The sequence below is a fragment of the Rhinoderma darwinii genome, chromosome 1, assembly GCF_050947455.1.
Source record: "Rhinoderma darwinii isolate aRhiDar2 chromosome 1, aRhiDar2.hap1, whole genome shotgun sequence".
NCBI lineage: Eukaryota > Metazoa > Chordata > Amphibia > Anura > Rhinodermatidae > Rhinoderma > Rhinoderma darwinii.
In genome coordinates this window covers 592,201,959-592,220,884 of record NC_134687.1, presented here as the reverse complement: position 1 = coordinate 592,220,884, position 18,926 = coordinate 592,201,959, and the positions used below count along the sequence as shown (strand labels likewise).

Genomic DNA, 18,926 nt, shown 5'->3' with positions numbered 1-18,926 from the left:
TTTGAGGTCAAGGAACTGGTTTCTTTTTGTAATAACCTATAAAACTCCTATATTATACCCCAGAGCTGCATTCACAAGTCTGCAGGCTTAAGAGCTGAAATCACTAGAGCTTTCTACCACACCACTAATACCACCATATATAATCATAGCCTTACGTATTCATACATTCAGCAGACTTTTCAGCTATACTTATTGATTTGCCAAGTTGTTCTGGGACTTCATATAACTAGAATATACTTACTAACCATTTATTGCTTATACTACATAGCCTCTTTTTAACCCCTCTATGCCCTTCTGGATCAATGAATTATGTTATGTTCCCACTAACATCATGGCTTCTATTTATAACTGAAGCCATGACCATGTGCCAGATCTGTCATGTGATCAAACAGTGACTGACGGACCAGATTGACCTTCTCACGAGCTTTCCGCCATTTTAACGGCAAGAATAGCGCTGCATGCTTCAGTGTTCTTGCCTTCAAAAGGGATGAAGCCCCGAAACAGCAGTGTGAACAGAGTCAATTCTGCAACTTTTGTACTTCTGCATGGAAAAATATATTTTTTCAACATCTTACTGAGTCAGGTTAAAATTATAGTTTGCATGTGAAAACTCCCCATGACAACACTTCCTGCTTAGAAAAATAAAAGAAAAGGATCGGTTGAGGTGGGAACTGGTAGTTTTCATACCATTAACGGGTCTTGATATCATGATATTTTCAGGGATTTGTTTGGCCTTGTCTTCTTCATTTCGGCCAGGCTGGTTGACCTCGTGGAGAACCGTGTTCAGCAGTGGTAGAGCATTAATGGGTGGAAGTCCATGCTTAGACACTTGTGCACTTGGTTCCTTCAGTGGTTCTCTATTGACTATTGGCTTTGGGGCCTCTATCTTGGGAGACCCATCATATTTCTTACTTGGTTCGGCAGCTCCAGGTAATGTGGTCCCTCGGACCTGTGTGGCTCTTAAAGGCAGAAGATTGGCTGATATTGGACAGGAGCGACTTCTAGGAGGTTGGTTCTCCTTGGCTTTTTCTGGAGACGGAGAGCTGGAGGAACCAGAGCCCATACTTTGAAAGAAAATGGCATTACTCCGGATTGGAGAATAACTGCCCAGTGGAGATGGCCGAGTCGTTTCTGGTGCTTGCTTTGCAATCTGATCATCTCTGGTAGTTGTCAGATCCAGTGAAAGTTTTCCAGGCACATTAATCCTTTTACTGTGGCCACCATTGACCTCCATCTGCCCAACCAGAGTGCCCGGTGCTGACGACTGTGATTCTGACACATTATGTTGACTGGACGACCGGTTGCTGGACAGTCCGTACAGTTGGGATAGACTGGAGGTGAAGTGACTGTGCAGCGGGCGAGTTTTAGGCTTGCTAAAATGATGCTGGAAAACAAATGGTTGTATGGGTAAAGTTGTCGGACGTTGATCTTTGCTGTAGCGGAACACCGGTTTGGCTTCTGAGCCCATACCTACGTGACGACAAGAGACAACACAGTCCATTAGATCATGTGATCATATAATAATATTACATATAGCTTGGAATTTATGCTGATAAAGACCTACAGTGCCACCTGTTCTTTATTATACTTTATACCTGTGTCTGGAACCTCAGGACATGATGGGACTTTTACAACAGTATGTAGAACACTGCTTTATGTTATACTTTATGGATCTTTTTCAGCAGACCCCATAGATCGCAGTCACAGATGCAGCATTATTAATGATTATGGTTTATCATGTTTTCACATTTCTATTCGACATATATCTTCACTTCTATCGGTTTTCTCCCACAGTTTCATGCATAGCACTGCAGAACTTCATTATCTAAATGGGAACTATAGCTCTGTTTACTCCTGAGTTTTTATGAACAGAATGCTAGAACCACAGTAAAGACTGACACAAACATAGCAAAGCAGTAGAACAGAGTGAGCAGTTTAAATGTAACTTATGACTGCATAACAATATGTACTAATAGGTTATTTAGGATCTGTTAATGATGACCAATACTGGTTATCACCCATCTGTTACCTGCGTATACAGAAATGTGTGACTAGAAAATGTAAAGGCTTTACACAAATGGATGACTCAGGGACTTTAGATTTTAAATGTCTTTAAGTGCCCATTATGCCTATCCTAATTCTCACCCCCCACTACATCTGGTACCTGGGCTCTTAGCTGTCTGGAAAGAACTAGAAAGGACAAAAAGCATTATTATGAGCAATTACGGATCAGATACATAGAATCACCCACCTCCCGAATGAAGAGTCTGGGGACATTTGATTTTCCAGTTGCTTTGGTGCCATTATATAATATATATCTATGAAGTAATATCTACCTCATCTCTTTCGACTACTGAACCAGTGTATCTAAGCTTATAATGTGTGGTACGTCTACTGGTCCAATGTTTCTAAAGGTCCACATACACATTAGATTAATGACGATCGAACCAGACGATTTAGGCAGGATCGGCCTACAGTCTAATGTGTATGGGGGCCAACCGACATTGTTTGTCGGGTGAAAGAATGACCGAGCAATTTCAAATACCGAACCTTTTTTTCTAAGGGGAGATAAGCTGCCGCCAAATGCGTCTGGCAGCGGCTTATTCCCCCTAGTCCTTGAAAACACATGCATGTTTGCTGGACCCGAGCGTGTATGTGTAGGGGAGTTGTTAGGAATATCTGTCGGATATGATTATACGGGCGACGGCTATTTATGGCCACCGTTAGACTATCATGTTTGATACTATCTTCTGAGCTGTTCTTTCTACGCCTATAATGTGAAATGCTCTAATAAGCTGGTGTACCCAAACCTAGCATGTGTGATACTGTGCTGCTTATTTGGTCTATTTAAGCCTCCCATGTATGATACTGTCTGCTAAACCGGTGTATCTAAGCTTTCCATGTATAATATTGGCTGCTAAACCTTTGTAACTAAACCTCCCATGTATAATATTGCCTGCTAAGCCTGCGTATCTAAGCCTCCCATGTATAACATTGCCTGCTAAGCTGGTGTATCTAAACCTCCCTTGTATAATATTGCCTGCTAAGCTGGTGTATCTAAACCTCCCATCTATAATATTGCCTGCTAAGCCTGTGTATCTAAGCCTCCAATGTATAATATTGTCTGCTGAGCTGGTGTATCTAAGCCTCCCATGTATAATATTGCCTGCTAAGTCGGTGTATCTAAGTCTTTCATCCGTAATACTGTCTGCTAAGCTGCTGTATCTAAGTCTATCCTGCATTAAACTCTCTGCAGAGTCAGTGTATCTAAGCCTAGCATGTGTGATACTGTCTGCTGAACTGGTGTATCTAGTCCTATCATGTGTGATACAGTCTGCCGAGCCAGTGTATCTCAGCCTATCATGTGCGATACTGTCTGCTAAGCTGCTGTATCTAAGTCTATCCTGCATGATACTGTCTGCTGAGCCGGTGTATCTAAACCTCCCATGTATAATATTGCCTGCTAAGCCAGTGTATCTAAGCCTCCCATGTATAATATTGCCTGCTGAGCTGGTGTATCTAAGCCTCCCATGTATAATATTGCCTGCTAAGCCGGTGTCTGTAAATCTTTCATCTGTAATACTGTCTGCTAAGCTGCTGTATCTAAGTCTATCCTGCATTAAACTCTCTGCTGAGCCAGTGTATCTAAGCCTATCATGTGTGATACTGTCTGCGAAGCGGCTGTATCTAAGCCTATCATGTGTGATACTGTCTGCTGAGCCAGTGTATCTAAGCCTATCATGTGTGGTACTGTCTGCTAAGCGAATGTATCTAAGCCTATCATGTGTGATACGGTCTACTGTGTCGGGGTTATTGCAGTCTCGTAGAACGACACAACCCGACATTCAAGGTCATATAATGGAACTGAATTTCATTCTAATATCTACTGTATGGAAGGTGTATTTGTGAAGTAATAGTTATGTATCCGTCAGGCAGTAATACATTTCTATCATATAATGAAATATCAGCAGAGTTATTTTTTCTCCAGGGAAATGGCCTTGTAGTTGTGTTATTTAAATATTCATTATTTTCCCTTACGGTGAACACAAGGCCTAATACTTAATCCGATGCCTTCGTCCTGACTATACATGCTGCTCATAATAAGGCCACATCAGTAAGCAAAGCAGGTTCTGCCGCTGTGTTGTGTTGGCACCAACCCAAATTCCTCAGTTCACCCAAAAACAAAATCAGTATTCAGAAACCGCAATGATTTCCAGAGAACTTCGCAAGACTTTTCTCAGCAGCGCAGTAACGAGTGGTCCGCAGGGATTCGCCGATGTTAAACCACATTATACGGTCATTTGTTAAGTTCTGTTTATTAACCAGTACTAGCACAAGGTCTATGATCAACGCGAGGTATAAACTATAATATCGACCATTGATGGTTTACATATTAGTCATGTAGATCAGATTCGAAAATGAGCTATTTTACAATATTCACAAACATGCAGTATTATACTGTATACCTGAATAATATGATCGCTGATTATGAAAATGATCTCTAGGAAATTAGGTCAAAGGAAATCTACTGTACACTAGACTGCCTCTTCAGACTGCACAGACTTGTTTAGGCTTCTCCCACAAGGCAACAGGAAGTATGAGAAGACTGAAGAAGAATTCATGCAGTATTGAAAAGGAAAAACAGGCAAGACGAGAGGGAAAATATGCAGGATCGATAACATTTTTAGTTCTGTGCTGAGCTTAGGGGACACATTGTATCACAAATGGGAATATGGTTTAGATAATATCCCATAATCTGACATGTCTTTGTGCTACTGTGTGGATTCTGTCAATCTGATGCAGGTAAATCGACTTCATAATTTAGACCAAAACTGTGGTAGGAAATGGGAAGTAAAGAAGAATTTTAAGAGTCCTAGAGTGCTACACATCATGGGGTGCAAGTTGAAAATTATTGCAGTCTCTGGAGACATCTTGCCATGTATGTCCCAATAGTGAAGACATCAGAACACTAGTCGGAACGGGGCAAATTAACCTTTGTATGACCAGATTTAGCTTCTCAACGTAATTAATGGGCCAGAAATAAACTTACCAATAATTTACTTAAAAAGTATAAAACTGAGCCAATGGAAGCAGGTCATGTGTTTTTGGCTAAAGTTATTTGCATAATGTCTCCTATTTAAATGTCCAGCAGCTGAGATCCAAATCTATGCGGAGTGCAGTATATATACAAGACACCCTATACGATCTATACTGTATAATGACTGTTATTACCGCCAACACCTTTAGTTTTGTCTCTAAGAAATATATATCATTCTTAACAACTATTTACACCTAAAACGCATTCATTATAGATAAAAGAATCAATTTGCCAACTTTTACCATTTTGAAAGACAAGTTATTAGATTAGCCAAATTACCAAATTTCTCAGACTAATGGTTTATAAACAAATGAAAAATACTCAAATCGCTTTACTCACTGTGAATCAAAACGGCTTAAAAAAAAACCTTTCATACAGTGATCTAGTAATACTGCCATACGGCAGCCAAATATTACCTCCATACACTAACAAGAAAATACCACCATATAATGCCCAATACCACCATGCAGTGGCCAAATAATACCACCATACATTGGCCAAATAATACCGCCATACAGTGGTCAAATAATACCGCAATACCATAGTCAAGTACCTACATAAAGTAACAAAAAAATATTGCCATCTATTGTACAAATGATACTACCATACAGTAACCAAGAATACCACCATATAGTAATTCAATGTTACCCTCTCACATAGCCCCCAGCTAATACTGCCATAGAGTTCCAAAATAATACCGCCATGCAGTGCTCATACAACAGTGCCATATAATATTCAACAGTGCCATATAAATTGGCCAAAATTACAAATATATGGCTGTATACAATACATATACATGATGCATTATGTCATGTCAACTATCCTAAAATTCCAGGTACTCACCCAAAAAATATTTCCCTAGATTCCCGTATAAGAGGGGTCAATCCCATATATTGCTGGTTTATGCCCCATGCATTTTTCATCCGTAATTACAGACCCATTCCTTTCTATCGGCCACGGACATCTTTCAGTATTTTTACCAATGAGTGTCCGTGCTGAAAAAATTATAGAACCTGTCCTATTCTTGTCTGTAATTATGGCACGGACTCTCTCACGGATGTGCCTCCGTAAACCGCCTGTATTTACGGAAGCGTTTCTATGCAACATGTTGGTGACATCATTTGAGCCTCCCTCTTTTTTTACGGATCTGTATATACAGATCAAATACGGATGCAATACAGATCGTATTTACGGACACCCTTCCGTATACACGAATAAGTTACGCATGACTACGGATCCGTATTTACGGATAGATGAAAATACGGTCGTGCGCATCGGGCCTTAGTAAAAATACCACAGGGCTGGATGGAAGTGAAAACATTTAGTGTAAGCTCAGGGCTGGGTGTCCCCGGACACTAATGTTACTCAGTTACCAGCAATTGTCATTAAGCAAACCACACGGCCCAACACATGGAGCGTCTATACCGTCCATGAGGGAATGGATCGCACATAGAGGGATAAGTATAAAACAGACACAGCCGGTGCAATCTTCTACGTCTTATTAGATACATTCCACGTGTAAAAACATTCTATATAATACAAAGCATATTTATAAAAGGAAAACAAGGGCCTAAATCTCAGAGTACTCAAATTTATTATAGAAACGTTATCAAAATTTGCCACCCATAAGCAGGGCCGTATTTCTAACAAGATGAAGAAATAAAACAAAAAAGCAGTTGCAATGTTCTGGTCTCGGCGCCTGCCCTGTGGATTAAGAAATGGAGCTTGTTACATTACATATATAATTTATTCCGTGACTACGCATTTCAGGACCGAACTAGTCCCTTTGTCAGTATAAACAGGGAGGGCTCGCTCTATACAAGAAAACATTCTAAATTGAAGTTGGGCATACTGATCCTAAAATGTCCCGCTGGCGTGGATGTGAGTTATCCTACCTATACGTATAAGTATTTATAACAAGGCACAAGAAGGCATATGCCTAGGGCGGCAGGAAGGTGGGGACGGCACTTTACAAAGAAATCTATTATTAAAGGGAGTCTGTCACCAGAAATGTACCTATCAAACTAGCAACAGAGTAATATAGTGTAGGCTCATCTGAATGGAACGTTATTTTCGGCGCCTCGTTTGCAGAGAAAATAATTTTATTCAATATATGCAAATGAGCAAATTTGGAGCAACGAGGGTGTCACCTTTGCTCCAAACTGCTCGACCTTCTATCCCCAGTCCATCGCTTCTTTCATTGATTGACAGGGGCCAGGCAGACTACACCCGGAAGAGACAAACCTTGGCATTGCAGAGCAGAAGAGGGTGTAGTCTGACGTCATCGGCATATGCGCAGTACTACCGACTAGACCAGGGAAACGTCAAGGGTGTACTGCACATTCACCGATTATGAAGCAGACCTGTGCACGCATTCAGGAGACTACGGGGTCAGGCGTGAACTAGGCTATTACACTTCGTGGCCCCTGTCAAATCGGTGAAAGGAGGGAGGGACTGGGGAAAGAAGACAGCATTTTGCTCATTTGCATATATTGAATAAAGTGATTTTCTCTGCAAAGGAGCCACCCATATGAATAAGGAAAGTAACGTTACATTCAGGTGAGCCTACACTATATCACGGTTTCTAGTTGGATAGGTACATTCAAGATGACAGACTCCCTTTAAGTGCTGCTGCCGGATAATTGATTGAAAATCCAGCAGCGACAGGAGGATGGGGCGGACTGGGCCTTGGCATACAAGTGTCATATAGATGGATGTTTGAGCGGGACTGCTGCACATCGGCTATGCTAAACCAATGAGGGGCAGCTGAGTTTTAAAGCAGCCACCCAGCATTCCCACTTGGTGAGTAGATCACCCGACAGCAGCTATTTTTAAATACAGCAGCAGGTGTCCAATCCAATAACATTAAAACCACTGACAGATGAAGTGAATAACTGTAACGTCTATGGCCGCGACCCGTCGTTCTGACTTACCCACCGATGGCCGCGGCCATGGACACGCGAGTTCCCTGCAGCGTCTTCCTCCTGTGAGAAGCCGGCACTCACTTCCTGGATCTGAGACGGTCTCGCGCACAATTGCAGGAAATCTGCAATCAAGTCCAGAGTGCTGCTGGACTATAAAAAGGGATCTGCCCTCTTTATCAGTGCCTGAGCGTTGTTGTGTACCTAAAGTTTGTCTTGAAAATGGTCTCCTAGTGTTTTCCAGTTCCCAGTATTACCCGTTCCTGCTGCCCGTACCCTGTGCTACCGTGCCACTGTACCGTCTAGAGTCGAAGTCAAGTTGTGTCTTCCGCTGCATCTACTGCGTCACATCCTGCCGGGTGTCCGTCTACTGCCGGAGCCTTATCTTCAGCCTGAATCACCGTTATTGTCTGCATTGGCTCAGGTACCCTTTCTGGACTATAGACTTTATACTGTACCTGTGTAATGATGGGGGTAGGGAAACAGACAAGTGAGCCCTAATCTACCCGCCACTCAGTCCCTGCCTACTTGCAACGACCCGCCCTAGGCGACGGGGTACAACTGGGCGACGGTCCCTACGCTCAATAAGTGCACGACAGACAAACAGACAAGGGTACACAGAAGCAAAGGGAAATGGGGCAGTTGCCCATGGCAACACCGAGAACAACAAGAGTGGTGAACGAGCCGAGTCAAACCAGGAGTGTACGAGCAACAAAACGCAGAGCAGGAGAGTAGTGAACAAGCCGAGTCAAACCAGGAGTGTACGAGGTACCAAACGCAGAGCAGGAGAGTAGTCAGTAAGCCAGGGTCATATGAAGCAGGGTCAAATAGTTCAAGAAGCTGCAGCAGGGCCAGGAAACCAACAGAGAAGAATCACAAGCAAGGAGGAACAGGAAAGGCAGGTATAAATAGACAGAGGGCGGGAGCTAGCTCCGTCTGGCCAGGCTGTGATAGGCTCTCCCACTCCTAAGCCAACCATCCTGAGTGGTGGAAGATGGAGTCAGTCTCACAGACATAGAAGCAGGTGCAGACTGATTACCTATGGGCGTATACACAGAAGCTGTGCCTGGCAGATCCTTAACAGTACCCCCCCTTTTATGAGGGGCCACCGGACCCTTACTAGATGGACCTGGTTTATTTGGGAAACGAAGGTGGAACCTCCTGACCAATACCCCAGCGTGAACATCCCGGGCGGGTACCCAAGTCCTCTCCTCCAGCCCGTATCCTCTCCAATGGACCAGGTACTGGAGGGAGCCTTGGACCATCTTGCTGTCCACAATCTTGGCCACCTCGAATTCTACCCATTCAGGGGTGAGAACGGGGACAGGAGGTTTCCTCGAGGGAGCCAAGGACGGGGAGCAGCGTTTAAGGAGGGAGGCATGAAACACGTCGTGTACTCGAAAAGATGGGGGCAACTCCAGTCGGAAGGAGACAGGATTGAGGACTTCAATGACCTTGTACGGCCCAATAAACCGGGGAGCAAACTTCTTGGACGGGACTTTAAGGCGCAAGTTCTTTGACGATAGCCACACCAGATCCCCGACCACAAACAAGGGGTTAGCAGAACGTCTTCTATCTGCCTGAGTCTTTTGTATGCTCTGGGACGCCTCTAGGTTCTTCTGAACCTGGGCCCAGACTGTGCACAGTTGCCGATGAACGACCGCTACCTCGGGATTGTTGGAACTACCAGGTGAAACGGAGGAGAACCGTGGATTAAATCCAAAATTACAGAAAAAGGGGGAGACCCCTGACGAGTTACTGACCCGGTTATTAAGGGAAAATTCGGCGAGGGGAATGAAGGAGACCCAATCATATTGACAGTCAGAGATAAAACACCTTAAATATTGTTCTAGAGACTGATTAGTCCTCTCAGTTTGGCCATTAGTTTCAGGATGGAAGGCAGAGGAGAAGGACAGATCAATCTCCAACTTTTTACAGAAGGCTCTCCAAAACAAAGAAACAAATTGTACCCCTCTGTCAGAAACAATATTGACAGGGACCCCATGGAGACGCAGGATGTGTTTGACAAACAAGGTAGCTAACGTCTTAGCATTGGGTAGTTTCTTGAGGGGCACAAAGTGGCACATCTTACTGAAGCGGTCTACTACAACCCACACCACCGACTTGCCTTGAGATGGAGGCAAATCGGTGATAAAATCCATGGAGATATGGGTCCAAGGTCTCTGGGGAATGGGCAAAGAACGTAGTAAGCCCGCTGGTCGGGACCTGGGAGTCTTGGACCTAGCACAAACCTCACAAGCGGCGACGTAGGCCTTAACGTCTTTAGGCAACCCAGGTCACCAATAGTTTCTGGCAATGAGGTGCTTGGTACCCAGGATGCCTGGATGACCAGATAGTGCAGAGTCATGATTTTCCCTAAGTACCCTTAGCCGGAATTGCAGGGGAACAAACAGCTGGTTCTCAGGAAGGTTCCCGGGAGCTGAACCTTGATCAGCAGCAATATCAGAGACTAAATCAGAATCAATAGAGGAAATGATTATACCTGGAGGCAAAATACAAGCAGGATCTTCCTCCGAAGGAGGGCTGGCCATGAAACTACGCGACAGTGCATCAGCCTTAATATTTTTAGACCGAGCCCTATAGGTAACCAAAAAGTTGAATCTGGTAAAAAATAACGCCCATCGAGCTTGTCTCGGGTTTAGCCTCCGGGCAGATTCTAGGAAAACCAGATTCTTGTGGTCGGTAAGGACCGTTACCTGGTGCCTAGCCCCCTCCAGGAAGTGGCGCCACTCTTCAAATGCCCATTTAATGGCTAAGAGTTCGCGGTTGCCAATATCATAGTTACACTCAGTGGTCGAAAACTTACCTAAGAAGTAGGCACAGGGACGGAGATGGGTGAGGGAACTGGTACCCTGGGACAAGACAGCCCCCACTCCCACCTCGGACGCGTCAACCTCCACGACAAATGGCTCCATTTGGTTGGGCTGAACCAGCACCGGGGCCGAGATAAAGCACTTCTTAAGGACCTCAAAAGCCTGGACAACCTCAGGAGGCCAGTGGAGGAGATCAGCACCTTTGCGAGTGAGGTCCGTAAGAGGCTTAGCGATGACCGAGAAGTTAGCAATAAATCTCCTGTAATAATTAGCGAACCCCAAGAAGCACTGTAACGCCTTCAGGGAGGCAGGTTGGACCCATTCCGCCACAGCCTGGACCTTGGCGGGGTCCATGCGGAATTCATGAGGAGTGAGGATTTGACCCAAAAATGGTATCTCCTGCACCCCAAACACACATTTTTCGGTCTTCGCAAACAGTTTGTTTTCCAGAAGGACCTGGAGCACCTTCCTGACATGCTCAATGTGGGAGGACCAGTCCTTGGAAAACACAAGTATGTCATCAAGGTACACTACAAGAAATACCCCCAGGTAATCTCTTAAAATCCCATTTATGAAATTCTGGAAGACCGCGGGAGCATTACACAACCCAAAGGGCATGGCGAGGTATTCTAAATGACCTTCGGGCATGTTAAACGCAGTCTTCCACTCATCCCCCTCTTTGATGCGGATAAGGTTATACGCCCCCCGTAGATCAAACTTAGAGAACCATTGGGCCCCCTGAACCTGATTAAAGAGATCAGGAATCAAAGGAAGGGGATACTGGTTCCTTACAGTGACCTTATTCAAGTTACGGTAGTCAATGCATGGCCTAAGACCACCATCCTTCTTCCCTACGAAGAAGAAGCCAGCACCTACCGGAGAAGTAGAGGGGCGAATGTAACCCTTGGCCAGGCATTCCTGGATATGCTCTCTCATGGCTTCACGTTCGGGACAAGAGAGATTAAATATCCTACCCATAGGGAGCTTAGCTCCTGGTACCAAATCGATGGCGCAATCGTATTCTCTATGAGGAGGTAACACCTCGGAGGCCTCCTTAGAGAAAACATCAGCGAAGTCCTGAACAAACTCAGGTAGCGTGTTCACCTCCTTAGGGGGAGAAATAGAATTAACAGAAAAACATGACGTCAAGCATTCATTACCCCATTTGGTAAGCTCCCCAGTATTCCAGTCAAACGTGGGATTATGCAACTGCAACCAGGGAAGGCCTAAAACCAAATCGGACGATAATCCCTGCATCAACAGTACAGAGCACTGCTCCAAATGCATGGAGCCAACAAGGAGTTCAAAAACAGGGGTATGCTGTGTAAAATAACCATTAGCAAGAGGAGTGGAGTCGATACCCACTACCGGGACAGGTTTAGGCAAATCAAACAAAGGCATAGCTAGAGACACAGCAAATTCCACAGACATGATATTAGCAGAAGACCCTGAATCCACGAAGGCACTGCTGGTAGCAGACCTACCACCAAAAGAGACCTGAAAGGGAAGCAAGATTTTATTACGTTTCATATTTACGGGAAATACCTGTGCGCCCAAGTGACCTCTCCGATGATCACTTAGGCGCGGAAGTTTTCCGGCTGCTTATTCTTACGCCTAGGATAGGTGTTCACTTGATGCTTGTCATCCCCACAATAGAAGCAGAGACCATTCTTCCTGCGGAACTCTCTACGTTGTTGGGGGGACACGGAGGCCCCGAGTTGCATAGGTACCTCCGAGTCTTCCGTGGAAGAGCGAAGCAACGGAACCTCGGGAGGCATCATGGGGGAGTCAGAGGAGAAAACACAAACACGTTCAAGTTGTCGTTCCCTGAGACGTCGGTCAAGTCGTACCGCTAAAGTCATAACCTGGTCTAGGGAGTCAGAAGAGGGATAGCTAACTAGCAGGTCTTTCAGGGCGTTCGACAGACCCAACCTAAACTGGCACCTTAAGGCAGGGTCATTCCACCGAGAAGCTACGCACCACTTCCTAAAGTCAGAACAATACTCCTCCACAGGTCTCTTACCCTGACGTAAGGTCACCAGCTGACTCTCGGCAAAGGCAGTCTTGTCAGTCTCGTCATAAATGAGTCCGAGAGCAGAAAAGAAAAGTTCAGGGGCGTCAGGGGCCAAGGAGAAGGCCCATTCTTGGGGCCCTTCCTGGAGCCGGGACATAATTATACCCACTCGCTGGCTCTCAGAACCTGAGGAGTGGGGCTTTAAGCGAAAATAGAGCCTACAACTTTTACCGAAAGGAGAAAAAAGTCTTCCGGTCCCCTGAGAACCGGTCAGGCAACTTGAGGTGGGGTTCAAGAGTTGAGGAGAGGGGCACTACCATGGTAGCATCAGGCTGGTTGACCCTCTGAGCCAGGGCCTGAACCTGTAGGGAGAGACCCTGCATTTGCTGAGCCAGGGTCTCAAGGGGGTCCATAGTAGTGTGAGGGACCAGGGTAGACTAGGTAAAGGGCTTGTGATTATGTAATGATGGGGGTAGGGAACCAGACAAGTGAGCCCTAATCTACCCGCCACTCAGTCCCTGCCTACTTGCAACGACCCGCCCTAGGAGACGGGGTACAACTGGGCGACGGTCCCTACGCTCAATAAGTGCACGACAGACAAACAGAGAAGGGTACACAGAAGCAAAGGGAAATGGGGCAGTTGCCCACGGCAACACCGAGAATAACAAGAGTGGTGAACGAGCCGAGTCAAACCAGGAGTGTACGAGCAACAAAACGCAGAGCATGAGAGTAGTGAACAAGCCGAGTCAAACCAGGAGTGTACGAGGTACCAAACGCAGAGCAGGAGAGTAGTCAGTAAGCCAGGGTCATATGAAGCAGGGTCAAATAGTTCAAGAAACTGCAGCAGGGCCAGGAAACCAACAGAGAAGAATCACAAGCAAGGAGGAACAGGAAAGGCAGGTATAAATAGACAGAGGGCGGGAGCTAGCTCCGTCTGGCCAGGCTATGATAGGCTCTCCCACTCCTAAGCCTGCCATCCTGAGTGGTGGAAGATGGAGTCAGTCTCACAGACATAGAAGCAGGTGCAGACTGATTACCTATGGGCGTATACACAGAAGCTGTGCCTGGCAGATCCTTAACAACCTGTTTGACCAGCTGCTATCCCACTACGCGGTACGGCCCAGTGGGTCCACACCCCGCGCCGTGACAATAACACTAATGATCTGGTTACAATGGCGCCTGACAAGGGGTGGGAAATGTTAGGCGGCAAGTGAACAGCCAGCTCTTGAAGTTGATAACAGGAAGCAGGAAAATGGGCAAGTGTAAGGATCTGAGCGACTTTGACAAGGGCTAAATTGCGATGACTGGGTCAGAGCATCTAGAATACGGCAGATCTTGTGTGGTGTTCCTGGCATGCAGTGGTTAGTACTGTGAAGGATGATTTATTTGCTTATATTCTCTGTATGAAATTACATTGTGAATTATCAAGCAGGAGGCCGAATTACTAAGATATGTATTATGTGAAAGTGATGATAATGTTTAAATGATTTAGTTTCGTGCAGCAGCCATCTTGTCTGGAGTTCCCATCTTGGTTCTTTTGTAGTGAATAGAAAAGTCATTGTTCCTTTAATACAAGTAATGTTGATTTCGTATGTTTTATCTTTGACCTTGGTTCCCATGCGAAGATGGACAGGGAGTGAGATGGGAGTGAGATGGGGGGATGGCAAGTATGCGTGGGGGAAGGTCTCCCCCCGTCTCCACGAGGACATTCTGTCCAAAAGAGAGATAAGAAACCTGTAAACATAATGTGTGAAGAATTATAATGATGTATTTTATTGTATGCTTTTTACTGAATAACAAATATTGTTACATTGTCTCTGATTGGTTTACCTCAAGCCTACACCCCTTCTGAATTTCAGTTTAACAGTTTGAGTTTGGTAATAAATCCTGAAGATGAGAATTTTGAACATTTCAGCGTGTCTGTGTGTTTTCTTCTCGTCTCTCGATATATATCGGTGAAATATCCTAATTAGGATTCTGACTAATGGAGTCTGGCCTTGAGAGTCTGTTGGGACTCGTATAAATTTCAGTCTAATATATTTTGAGCGATGGATTTCCACGACAGTAATGGTGCCGATAAAACCCAGGAAGATTGCACGTCTGATAAGCTGTCACTGGAGAGGTCTGGCTTTGCATCTGTGAATTACAAAAAAACCGCGGTAGGTAAGGAGCTTATTCTTACACCATTCACACATGTATTGCGTAAGCCTTGGAATCCAGCTGTCAGAACGTCACTTCTATGGACGAGACTCCTTAGTCAGTGGGTTGAAAGATGGATCCAAAAAGGTATGTTGAAGCTTTTTGTGTGATGAAGGATTGCAGGTGTGTACGTGATCTTAAACTGTTGATATGAAAGACATGAGAGAATTTTTGCCAGCAAATACATAGTTAACCAGGAAAAATTGTGAGAAGTGTTTGGAATGCAGTGACGTAGCGCATGGCAGAGAGAAGTCGTAACTCACATGTGCTGGACTGTGAGGAAAAAACAAAACTTCTGCTTGCTGCTTTGTTGTAGCGTCATTTGTTATTTAGTTGTGTAAAATTGTTGAGGATTAATAGTTGTTCTGTTACCCGTTTGTCTGGGATTATAGTTGGGAGGTACTGACTGGTATTGGCTCAGACCCATAGACAGTTGTGAGTAATATCATGTAGTACCACAGGGGCTTCAATGGTTAAGTCCTGATAATGTAGAATCCAGTGCAAGGAGAAGCAATTGTGTCTATATTGAATTTGCACTCAATACCATTACCCAGTGCAATAGGGAAAAACTTTGAATACTGTATTAGAAAATCATTTATATTTTCCTGGCTCATTGCCAAACAGTGATATTGTGTGTAAGGGTCCATAAACCAGTTGTATGCATTGCCAGACTGGCATAAGGTGGGAATCAGTACTGATTTCTAGCACATGATAATCCGGCATATACACTTTGATGTAAAATAACATCCAAGTAATTAAGTCTGTAGTAGTATAACATCAGACCGCTGGATTGAATACCGTTGTAATATAACATCCTGTATTCATTGAATGACCCTGACACTTATCCCAGGTGCCACCTGTGTCGTAGTAGTAATTACAGTGAAGAACATTGGTATTGGCTCAGACCCATAGCCCGTAAAGAAATTATCACCAACATAGATGACAGCCCCCTAAACTACAACCCACAGAGTGAACGGCTGAGCGGGGAGGATAATATATATATGTTACCAAATATAATTTGCATGTGAAACCATTGCAAAGTGCTAGAGGAAAGAGTTTGGGATATATGTTACATCATGGGCTCTATGAACTGAAAGACACACCCCGGCAGCAAGTGTTCTGCATAAGTGAAGTGTTACCAACTCCTGCTTGAATCAATGGAGTTTCATGAATGTCGATTGTGTTGAAGAATTTGCTCTTGTAATTGTTGATTGGCAGCATTTTGTCTGTTCTTGATGTTCAATCCAGTGAGGGATCAGAGGATCCTGCTGCTAGAATGTCTGGAGGAACGACTTTTGATATCGTATTGGTAAGACAGTCTAGGAGATAGACTGGTCTGAGATATCTGTCGGCAAACGTGGCCTGTTTGCCTGGAGGTGGGGGATTTACCGGAAATCACCCTACTGCTCTCCGACCATGGGGTCAGGAGGAAGTTGGACAAAGATGCTTTGGGGAACTGGTCCCTGCCAACATTAGAATGAGCAAAAGGAGCTGGGGCTTTAATTATAAAGTATGTGAAGGCAAAATAACACACTGAAAAAAAATAAATAAAAATTGTTGAAGAGGCTGGCAGCCGTAAGATGGATGTTTGCATGTGATAAAGACAATGGTTTGTGGAAAGTTGAGAAAGGGAGTGGAGTGGCAAGGACAAGGCATAAGTTAAAAGGACAAAGCAGGTGATTACAGGTGGTTACAAGTAAGATGATGTGTGATGTGTGCAATGTAACATGTGTGATGTGATGAGACATCTGTGTGATGTGTGTAATGTAACATGTGTGATGTGATGAGACATCTGTGTGATGTGTGAAATGTAACATGTGTGATGTGATGAGACATCTGTGTGATGTGTGTAATGTAACATGTCTGAAGTTTGAAACTAATGGCCACAATAAAAGCAGAACTATATTGTATGTTTCCTATTTTTAACAGCAGTAATGTCAAAAAATGTTAGTGTTTTGTGTATGGGGTTAAAATCAGTTCTACTTTTTTTTTCATTTTTTTATGGAACGTGTCTTATCTTCGCGCAGCGCAGTCGTCTGTAACTACACCAAGCGAGAAAAATATTACAGCCGGCTGGATCTGTTTGTAGAAAGATAAAAGCTATACTGCAGATTAATGTGTTATAATGTGATAAGATTTAATGTTGGAATGTTTTAATGTTAATTCAAATGTATTAAACTACAGATATTGTGAGACACGGGGTCTTGAACATGTATGTGCCCCCTCTGTTCCCTATTTTTATGTACAGCTTATTGGTTTGCAGTAATTAATATTACCAGATATATTATTTTCTGTGTTATTGAATAACTAATTACAATTGTCTTGTTTTTGTTTTCACACATGAGGCACGTGCTATGGTGCTGCCTAAATGTTATTTTTGAAAATGTGAGATGTTTTACAGGTAAATGGTTGCAGGTCATTTTAAAGATAACATTTATTTTTGTCAGGAGAAAGTAATCTTTTTTTTTGTTCCAGGCTGTTGTGTATTACAGGGGGTTAAACTAGTGCCACCCCGATAGAGTGTCTAATTTCATTATGTTGATATGTAGTTTTGAACCCTGCTACATTATTTTCGCAGAGTCCAAATAGGAGGGAATGTTGAAGGGACTGATCAGGTAGTTTTGTTTTGTGTTTTATTTTGTTTTGAATTAATGAATTTGGTTCTAGGAGATCTACAAAATGTGTATGAGTTTCAAGGCGTAACCCAGATTAAATGTGTATGAGCTTCAAGGAGTAACCCAGATTAAATGTGTATGACAGTAACTTATATTTTGAGGGTTTTATGTGTAGATGGTTCCAGATCCCCCTCCAGCCAATTTACACAGGAGGCAGAGGTGACGTCACTCACAGATGAGTCTTTACAGATTTAGATGGGGAGAAGGCAAAACAAAAAAAATTGTTTGAATATTGTTTATTTTATGCCAGATTTCAGTAACATATTTTGTTTGTTTTTGTATTAATCAGGTATTTACAGGACCTGGTGGGTGGGATTTACAAGTGTTCTGGATCATCAGATAAATGTGGAACAATAAAACTCCACCCTTTTGAAATGTTCTATCTATATGTGACATGGGTTTCCAATGTAAATTTGTAATGTAGACATACTTTATCATATACAGCATGTGTAGAACAGGATACGAGGCACAAGGTAAATTACCCAGAAACCACTCTCACCTTCTTGTTCATCTCAAGGAGCGGAGTTGGAGGTGCTCGCTGAGGCTGTAACCTGGCAGAAGGTAAGACGGCCGACATTTACACTGACTCTAGGTACGCTTTTGGCATCGCCCACAATTATGGGCCCATTGGTAGTAGGAACTTTATTGGATCATTGGGTAAGCCAATTGAGAGAGCAAGAGAAAACAGAACTGACAACAAGGGTATATGCAGCCAGGTGTCAGTAAATTGGCTTGTCCCTGGATACAATAATGCAAGCACTAGGTTTGTAGCAGCCTGCATGATGTGCACATGGCATGACATAGGTAAAACAGCAAAGGTACCTGTGAAAAGTGCAGCCCGTCCAGATTACCTGTCCCAGCGACTGCAGAACATACAACTACCCGAGGTAGAAGTGTATGACGCGGTGCTCGTGTGTGTAGACCTGTTCTCAGGGGGGGCTGAAGCCCGGCCTGTATTTTCCCCACTGCAGACGTTGTGTGTAAGGGACGGGGGAACAGTGTTCTCCCAAGTATTGACCTGATGTTTGTACAATAAGATATCAGCAGTTCTCCAGATGTTATTCCAAAGTTAGTTTGTTTAATAATTGTATTTAAGAAGTGTTGTGGGAATATTAAATACTGAAGTTAAGTTTTATGTAAAGTTCTGGATCAGCCTTAGCATTGGACTATTAGAGTCATGCGTCA

The 18,926-nt window shown here is 43.9% G+C and overlaps 1 protein-coding gene across 2 annotated transcripts in view; it reads right to left on the bottom strand.

Moving 5' to 3' along the window:
- Positions 1-18,926, bottom strand: part of RUSC2 (RUN and SH3 domain containing 2) — a 79,308-nt gene that overhangs the window by 20,243 nt on the left and 40,139 nt on the right. For both annotated transcript variants that reach the window (XM_075840129.1, XM_075840139.1), the window contains exon 3: positions 688-1,470. In XM_075840129.1, the coding sequence (XP_075696244.1) occupies positions 688-1,470 (783 nt within the window). The remainder of the gene's footprint in view (positions 1-687; positions 1,471-18,926) is intronic.